We start from the raw sequence: 9,766 nt of genomic DNA on the forward strand, positions 1-9,766 counted from the left end.
TTTTCAGTCATCTGTTACAGGAAGTCTATGTTGTGTCGATTCAACCATGTTGAATCTGGAAATGCCTTGAAATGACTCGGTGTACTTCCCCTATGTTTTCTTAAGTCCTAAAAGATAATCCAATTGAGCTTTACTAAGGCTTCAGTATTGCTTTAGGATTTTCTGTCATTGGGGTTCATTGGCCCACGAGGCATTTCTTTTAACTTATTAAGAAAAATTGTTGTTGTTTTGGTTTAAAAATAGAGGCAACTGTCACGCAGCCCAATAGGTACCAGGCAGACGTGGGACCCATTCTCTGCTCCGTCACCAAGTTCTATGATCGGGTATAAGGAATCACATTTAAAAAATGAGAGGATTGGATTAGATGGTCTCCACCTACACCCTCTTCCAGTGCAAACACTCTGGGGCTCCATAAACCAGGCACTTGCCATCTCTCTGAGTTGTAAGTGCCTAGAGAGCACAGGCTGCGTCTCCCCCATCTCTGCCCTCCCCCAAGCCCCTACTATAGGGCCGACCACCGGACTAGAACCACACCCTGCACACTGACACAGGGTGAGAGCACTAGCTGGCCTCCTCTCAGACAGCTTCCCCACACCTGAGATCAGATCACAGTGATGCCCGCTGTCTGGAAAGCTCTTGGAATCACACAAGAAATTTTAAAATATGCAATTTCATTCAAAAGCCAACAGGGTACAGAGGAACTGAAGAAACAGAAAGGAAGACAAGAGAAAAGAGGAAGAGTTGCTCCGAGCAAACTCTGTTTATTAGGATTTCCCTCTTATCCGGTAGTAAAATGGAATTTCTAAATCAAAGAAAACCTCTGAGTTCCCACTACTTTGGTCTCTCCAGTGAATGAGAACTCAGGCAGCTTTTAAGAATATCATGGGGCCCGATTAATGTCCAGAAGCAACTGTAACAGAGCTTGAGTGGGGGAAAGGGAAGGATGAAGTTTCGTTGCTAGTCCCCGCCTGGGTCCCCGTTAAGAGCCAGCAGCAGACCCTGCCCAGAAGGCCCGGCCAAACTTGAAGGGAAAGGCGCCAGCTGAGGAGCCCAGCAATTGTCTGGTGGATTTTATTATTAGATTCTGGGTTCTGCACAATGTAATTAAAGCCCCATGGCCACAGCCGTGCCAACATCATACACTTGGCTTTTTCTATCATGGGCTGAGAAAATCTGCAGGCAGATGGGGGATGTGTTCTTTCCTCCTGCCTGTGTGTGTGTGTGTGTGTGTGTGTGTGTTTAGGAGGAGAGGCAGGTGAACACATCTCAGAATCATCTGGCAAGCACTAATTTGGTTGAAATCATGCTCGGCAGGCACAAGGTGAAATCAAGCAGCCTCAGAAAGGCTTTGTAACCTCTTGTACCTGTTTGGTGATTGGCCAGGAGGGGTGGGAGAACAGGGGGACAAGTGCCCAGCCTGGAAATTCTCTCGAGGGCTTTTCCTGTAACACGGTAAAGGAGCCAAAAATTATGAGAAGCGAAGAGAAGCCCCTCCCACAAGAAGAGACATTCTGGATGAAAACAAAACAAAACAAACACTCCCTTGACAACAAAATAGAAAACAACAGCGTGTCCTAGTGGTAATTTTTTATGAAGAACAGACATAGTCATCTAGCAAAGCCTGTATGTGCACTGGCTGCGTAATATCAAAACCAGGCTGGCACGGTTGGACAGGAAGACACAATATCTTTCTAGTATTTGTTATTATTATTTTTTCCAGGAATGTTTCTAGTTGACATCGCATGCTGGGTTAGATATAAAAATCATGGACTGGGTGGGAAGGGAGAGATGAGTAGGGATATAGGTAAAAGCTCTTAAAGGAGCCCAGAGCTAAGGGCAGAGCGTTAATGGAGATATATTTTTTTAACGAGGTGGCTTCCACCCCTACCAGTAATTTCATCATGGGTACAAGTGATTAGGGGTAATGTTCAAAACATGTAATAACTGCTAGGTCATGAACATTGACACAGCAGAATGGCCCCAGCCAGAAGCTACTGCAATGGTTTGACAGGTGCTCTTGGTGTCCCATGAGATCTGCCTGTGATTCAGCCTTGCTCTGCAGTGGCATATGAGCCTTGCCCGAGCTCTTGCTTTTAAGAGTTTGCTTCATTTGTGAAGAAAGGGACAGAACATGGAAAAGAAGGAGGAAAGGAGAAATGCCAACAGACAAGTGAACGGAGCAGTAGTCCCTCTGGCTTCGAACTGCTTTCTGAGAGACTCCCTAAGCCCTTGCCCACTCACACCTCCCTCCTTAGGCAGAGCTTGTCTCTTCCAGAGTATCAGATTTTCATGTGATACCCTAAAGTATAAGCACATTGTCTTTAAAAAGGTTGAAAATCCGAGCAGTAACTGAGAACAATAATGATTACTTCTAGGTGATTTTACCTTCTATTGATTTTGAGTCATCAGGACAGATAGTAATAAAATAGGATACACGTAAGAGGAAAGGGGAAATGGTTCAAACACTATATTGAGGAAAAAAAACTGTTAACATGATAAATAAGGTACAAAGATGAATTTTTGAAACAAGCCATCATCACCATCACCATCACCACCACCAATGTCACCAACGTCACCACCACTATCACCACCGTCATCGTCACCTCCATCACCATCGTCACCACCATCACCATCATCACCATCCTCACCACAGTCGTCACCACTACCACCACCATCACCACCACCATCACCACCACCATCATCATCACCCACACCATCACCACCATCACCACCATCATCACCACCATCACCACCATCATCACCACCATCACCACCACCATCATCATCACCCACACCATCACCATCGTTTGGCACTATCAACACCACCACTGGCATATATAGCACCTATCATTTGCCAGGCACAAAACCCCACGAGGTAGGTACTAATATTATTCCCATTTTACACATGAGGAAACTGAGGCAGAGAAGGATTAATAACTTGCTCAAAGTCCTATGCCAGCAAGTGGAAGAATCAAAGTTTAAATCTAGGTCATCTGGCTCTAGGTAGAATGATTGGTTAATGCATCATGAATGTTATATATTTTAAAAACTGGTTACAAGGAACCTCTTGTCCAAATATGATTTTATCTAGGAACTATGGTTTCATTTTGACTTCCTCCACCACCTAACCAGTCAAGTACTTTGGATAAGTTATTTAATTTCCCTGAGCCTCAATGTCCTCATCTCTAAAATGGAAACAAGACCCAGTAAAGTTACTGGAAGAGTTCAGTGAATTAACGTATATAAAAAGGGACGAGATATGTAAACCCTTCAACACAGTGCCTATTATATATTGAAAGGCTTAAAAAATGATAGGCACTATCCTTATTGTAAAATAATATGGTTTTTAAAAAATAAGAATATAACCTGGGGTAGTTACTTCATGGGAGTGCATGTAAATGAGAGAAAAACACTTTTTTCCTTGAAAGAACATTTGTCAACAGGCTCTGAGACAATTTAACTCACTTAAATAAATCACTTATGCAACAGGCCTGCAAATTCTTCCCAAATGTTTAGATTTGTAGGCTGAAGACATTATCAATTACAAATTGATAAAAATCAGAGTCCATATTTACTTGCCAGGAAGACTGTCTCAAACATCCATAAATACTTATTTTCTGATCACTCAGGGTCAGTGGACAAGAAGCACAAAAAGACTGCTGACATCTTGCCATCTCACACTTGTTTCCCATTCTTAGTCAATGAATTTCAAAAAGCAAAGGAATTCCACATCCATCTTATTTGGCTACTCACTTCCGTCTTTCACCCGGAGATTCGATCTGATGGTTAATGTTTTTATCCAAAGGGAGGGTTTTTGGCTTCACATCTTCTAGAATGTGCGTCGATGGGTTTGATACCTGCTGACTCTGGGATGGATCTGAGGCCGAGGAAAGAATAAAGAACATAAACTTAGTGTTCAGTAATATCCCCCTAGTGCTTTGTATGTCCTCTTTCTTGAAAGCACTAATGCCCGCTGGGATCTCACCGTGAGTTCATGTAGACTGTGGGCCCACAGTGGTGGGAGTCTTTTCACTGTGCTGTTTGGAGTAAGCTACAAGAAAGGCCCGCAGCCAGTAGAGTTCATACCTGTCTGAACCACGTGTGTGTGGGGTCTTCTAATAATTTCATTATTGGGTTTCAACACCCATTCTTACCCTGAGCTAGCTGTGAGTTCATCCCACAGTGTAGGGCCCCAGTTTCTGTATCCAACTGTTGGTCCTGATGGCCTCCTTTCCATACAGGATTCTTAGAATGAGCCAAGGCCCCTTGAGTTAGGCTGTTGAGATAAACAAATGTATATTTCAGAACAGAGATGAAAGCAATAGAACTAAACTTATCCTATCCCTTAGGGCATGGAAATACCTAGTTACAATATGAAAAGAGAAACGGGACTAACGAAATGTTTATTCTTTTCATTTTAAACCAGATTTAAAGTACTGGAGAATCCTACACATTTTCATTATCCATCAATTTACTAAGCTTGAGAAACCATTATTTCTGAAGTCTTCCCCATCTCCTTGTCCATAAAGGTCTTCATTTCTGATCATTTCAAGGGATACCAGAGCCAACTGGAATCTCCCAGATGTTCACAGGAGAGGACTTATGGTAGAAAATACTTGGGCCCCACAGGTTTGGACAGCCCATGAGAATTCACTGGCCTTGCAGTAGCATCTGTGTGCAAGAGAAGGAGATGGAGGAGGTTTAAAAATGTTCAGAGTTTCTGGAGATAACAGGGACTGTTTGGAGAAGCAGCAAAAATTCATGTATAATGCTGAGCAGCATCATTCAAATATTCCTGACCAGTGGCTTTTGTATCATGAAACTGGAAAGTTCCTTTAAATAGTGTTAAATGGAAACAGATGGGCTATATCCCAAAGGCTCTGCAGACTCTGGGCATGGGCCCGAAGACCCCATGGCCACAATCCACCCAGTCTTCTGGCTGATGGACATGGGAGAATTCTCACAGCAGATCCTACCAGAGGGGCTCCACTCGCAGCCAAACTTTCAAATTGGACAGTCTTTGAAAATGACTCTAGCCTTTCACGTCTTTGGGGCTCTCTGAAGATGCAGCGTGTGTGTACACACGTGTATCTCTGCACACTCGTGTATGTGTATGTGTGCATATGCTTGCACACTTGCCAATCTCCCTCTGGTATCTCAGGGCCCCAAAAGCAAATATCTGGCTCATAAAGAACTTGCTGGTGGCAGCATACTGCCAATTTCCGGGATTCCGGGGGTCCCTTCTAGGTTAGGCCCAGGGTGGCATCAATAAGCCCACTATGCCCCATAGCTACAACCAGATTCTGCTCCAGTTTGAGCTAGCTCTGAATGATCTAGGGGTTTCTGGGTACGTGGTTTGGATCTCCTATGGTACATACTAGAATCCATGGGGTGGGATGATTATCCACAACCAATCATTTGTAATCCTTTACAGGATAACAAATTAGTTATCCTTTATACTGTCACACAGAATAAATGTGATTTCTCACAGCTCAGAGGATACTGAGAGTAAAGTCCAGGTCCACGGTCAACCCACAGTGGGTAGGACTCCAGGATCTCATTTCAACCTCTATCCCTCCGGACACATCAACCATTTCAGGTGAATGACAGTTAGATCTGGGGCTTTGAAGTGACAATGTGCTCCTCTGATGATCTATACTACCTCCCCTCACTTAAAAAAGATTTCACCTATTTAAAAATAAGGTGATTTATATTCAAGAGCATAAAGACTGACTTCGGAGATATTAGAATATGTTTAAGCAACACGTAATGTATTACTGGAATGATAATTTCAAAGCTGAATATGATTTGCATTAGAAATGGGTACCCTTTCTGGGGAGCTAACAGGCAGAGTCTGGCTTTGCTCATTTAGAAGGACAGGCTGGTACAGTTCATACCTGCCAGCTTCCTCTGGTGGCCAATCTTCCCGAGGGTTATGCAATAAATCACTGTTGTCTCCCTGGAGTGGCTTCCTCCGTCTTGTCTCTTGTTCTTCCTCTCGACCGTTTTCCAAGTCCATCTTATTCTAATTGAGAAAGGAAGGATAATATTGAATATTATTTATTTACTGAGAGAGAGAAAGAATGCACGTGGGGGTGGGGGAGAGGGAGAGAGAGAATCTCAAGCAGACTCCCCGCTGAGCGCAGAGCCCAACTCAGGGCTCGATCCCATGACCCACGAGATGATGACCTGAGCCAAAAGCAAGAGTCAGAGGCTTGAATGAAATGAGCCACCCAAGCACCCCTGAGTATCATTTTTATTTTTTTAGTTTTAATTAATTAATTTTTTAAAAAGATTTTATTTATATATTTGACACAGAGAGAGAGATCATAAGTAGGCAGAGAGGCAGGCAGAGGGAGAGGGGGAAGCAGGCTCTCCGCTGAGCAGAAAGCCCGATGTGAGGCTCGATCCCAGGACCCTGAGATCATGACCCTAGCCAAAGGCAGAGGCTTAACCCACTGAGCCACCCAGGAGCCCCCTGAGTATTTTTAAACACACTGGATAACACTCATCTCTGCCCATGGTGTATTTGAAACATTTTTTCCAATCACACTGCCTACAGTGTAAAGAATAATTGTCCAAATTAACTGAATAGTAAGTGCTTTCCAACGATTTGAAACCAATGTGTAATCTGGATCTCTCTTAAAAGTTATCACGAAAGAGAACTGCTCAGAAAGCCCACCTTGCAAAGTAAAACAAAGTTCTAGGTCTGTTCAGTTAGGAGAAATGGCTCTTGTGGGCCCATCGGTTTTGTTTGGTTTTGTTTTGTTTTTAAATGCAGATTCCAGACTATTCCAAGTCTTGGTATGACTTTTGTTCAATAGCTCCCCAACCTTATTTGGGGGATATGGAGGTAGACCACCCTTTCTCTGCTCTCTCCAGCCCTTGAAGACACAAATAAATTTCATGGGGAATTTTAAGAGTGGTTCAGAAGCAATTTCCACGGAGGCTGGTAGGGAGTGCATTGCTGGCTACCATCCAGGGCAAAGGGACGCATGGTGTGGCGGAGAGGAATACATGTGTGTTGAATGAGTGAACGATGGGCTGTCAGAGGCACATTCCAGCAAATGCTCCACTAATCAGGACCTCTCCAGCCAGTGCAGGGACATTATGGTTGCTAGGCCATGGGAGCAGATCTGGCCCCAGTAATGATTTCACTGCTTCCCAGGAAATGACTCTGGAGTCTGACCATGGCAGTGACAGCACCATGGGGTACAATGGCCACACAGCAGCTGATGCAACTCTAGGGCAAGGGTCAGTCCTGGATTTAAACTGGTGGAAAACTTGAGCTTGTTGTTTTATACTTTTTAGGTTTATTTTTTTCATAAATTACTTTTAATCTACGGTCTCACCATTTTCCCACTGCCTTCAGTCACAGAGGAGGATGTAGATAGTTGGTCTGCAGAACTTGAAGAAAGAGTAAATGGAACCACGGTGTCTTCAATTATTTTGCGCTCCTAAAGGGAAGGACAGTAATTAATGAAAGGGGGAAAAAAGAAAATAAAATCACATTTGTCAAGAGAAAAATTCATTAAGGAGCTTAAAGAAAAAAAATTGGATTATGCGCAAACAAGCAGGGCATTAAAAAAAAGGGGTCTTATTTTCTAAAAGCATGTAAATCAGAATGTACTTTCTATGGGCAATGATTTAGAAATTAGCATTTAATTTGGAAAAACAAAGTCTTTGCAAATTAGTCTGATTCAAGAAGCCTAATTAGAAATGCTTTTAGGGATCAGATTAGGCACAACAATTACTGAAGATAAATTCACAACAAAATTAATCATAAACAAATTTTAGCTAATACGCATTAAATGTAGTTCCCTTCTAATTCTCTAATGCAGTCTGGTTTGTTCATCTAAAAAAATAAGTAAAACAAAACCAAATTCTCATCCCTCCAAATCTCTTTAGTACAATATAGTGAATGTAGTTGGTAAGGATTCACTTAGCCCCAACATCAAAATTGTCCTCACAAAATTAATTCACTACTACCAAACATGCTTTCCTCAAACACAAAAATAGATACTTTCGTGTCTTCTCTTTCAGGTAAATCAAGAATGTGACTCTCTGACTAGAAAACAGATAAAATTCTATTGTCTCCCTTGACCATAACTCAACACGCCCTTACCACAAATTAAATTTGGGGGAACTGTGGTCTTTTAGAGCCTATGGCTCTTTGAAGAAGTTGACAGGGCTCTGGTGTAAGGAGAATGAGACACAGCCATGTGCATACATAAACCACAGACAAAAAAAAAAAAAAAGCACCAATGAACTTTGAGGAATCAAAACCACAAGTCAAATTCCTTCTTGGGAATTTCCTACCTCCTCATAGTATCTGCGTTCCTCCTCTTCCACCTCCTTCTGGGCCTTTTCCCACTCTTCTTTTAGCTTGTTCTGTTCCTTCTGGTATCTCTCCTGTTACAGAATTTCCACAGATGGTTCCTGAACTGACATCGCGTACCCCAATGGGACACTTCCTCCCCTCTAAGCCACCGTATACAATACATTGCAAGACAGTTCTTCATTTTGCAACGTTCTGAGTCTAATCCATTCATGCTCTAAAAGGGGAATGATATTTTGTGGCGCTCCAACATGTTAGGAACATAACAATCCTAACAGAGAACACTCTTTTCTGTTGTTGGTGTGTTACAGATTTGTTCTCGAATCTATGAGTAGATGTTTGCTTATGCAAAGAGAAAAGACAGACTGAAAGACTCTAAGATCTTCCTTAACTTGGCTTTTGTCCTGGGACGGTAGCTTAAACCAATGGTTTGTTTCTACTGGGCCCTTTGGAGACGAGTTTTGCCATTTCACTAATGGAAATAATATGGCTACTGAGAGAGTCTGATAGAAGAAAAAACAACAAACAAAACCTTGTAGGTTTACAAGTTGGACAATGCAGAAAGGTCCGGAGTAGATAAGATGATAATTAGCTGAGTAGCTGAATTACTCTTTGCTTGTAGCCATTCTGTCAAAATGGAATCTTCCTAGGTTTCAGTAACTTCTGAATTAACAATAGATTTTAAACAGCCATTAGAAGGCTACAACATCAGAACTGCGGCACTATTTCCGGAAATAGTACAGCACTAGTCACCACTTCTGGGGGAAAAAATACTCTGAATAAGGATGGCTTTAAAATGTGACTGGAGTCCTTTGGATAGCTGACTAGAAGAAATGGATAAATGGAGGTTAAAATTCATGCTTAAACTGAGAGCTGACACTCGGGTGCCTTGGGAATGGTGTCCCCGACATGACAGAGACAGAGGCATCACGGAAGTACCACACACAGTCAAATGTTTTCGCCTAATTATTGTCAATCCTCTCTCTGTCTTTTATCCTCCTAGAGAAGGCACTGAGATTTCCTCCAGGTGCGACCTGTTATGTCATTATCTTAGGAGTAAAAGGGTTTTATTGGGATTATCTGAAGCCTGGTGTTCTTATTAATGCTCTAGAAAAACCATCATTGGTCAACTCATGGCGGGCTTTGAACTCCAGGTAAAAATCTTGTTATCAAAACCTAAGATGTTATAAAGTTTCTGAGAGGGACTTCAGGGGTCTTTCAGAATAGAGGAAACAGACTCTCAAACTTAACAAAAGCTGAAAAACAAGCAAACCTTGGGTTTCTTGGTTCTATGAGCTCATATTCCAGGTTCTCCCACCCCGAGAGGATCAATGGAGGTGATCCAGGGAATGAAAGAGGCTGTATGTCTGTGCCACACACACACACACACACACACACACACACACACACACACACACACACACACTC

The 9,766-nt window shown here is 42.5% G+C and overlaps 1 protein-coding gene across 7 annotated transcripts in view; it reads right to left on the minus strand.

The window, feature by feature from the left end:
* LOC111149208 (LIM and calponin homology domains 1) overlaps positions 1–9,766 on the minus strand; it is a 103,630-nt gene that overhangs the window by 10,906 nt on the left and 82,958 nt on the right. For 3 of the 7 annotated variants that reach the window (XM_022506151.1, XM_022506154.1, XM_022506153.1), the window contains 6 exons: positions 8,320–8,412; positions 7,353–7,457; positions 5,898–6,025; positions 4,155–4,276; positions 3,754–3,877; positions 1,365–1,442 (listed from right to left, as the gene is read on the minus strand). In XM_022506151.1, coding sequence (XP_022361859.1) covers positions 1,365–1,442; positions 3,754–3,877; positions 4,155–4,276; positions 5,898–6,025; positions 7,353–7,457; positions 8,320–8,412 — 650 coding nt within the window. Of the gene's footprint in view, positions 1–1,355; positions 1,443–3,753; positions 3,878–4,154; positions 4,277–5,897; positions 6,026–7,352; positions 7,458–8,319; positions 8,413–9,766 lie in introns of all 7 variants that reach the window. The other 4 variants (XM_022506157.1, XM_022506156.1, XM_022506155.1 and 1 more) reach the window with 2 other exon arrangements.

The sequence above is a fragment of the Enhydra lutris genome, unplaced genomic scaffold (assembly GCF_002288905.1).
Source record: "Enhydra lutris kenyoni isolate GAN:26980312 unplaced genomic scaffold, ASM228890v2 scaffoldscaffold21, whole genome shotgun sequence".
NCBI classification, from domain to species: Eukaryota; Metazoa; Chordata; class Mammalia; order Carnivora; family Mustelidae; genus Enhydra; species Enhydra lutris.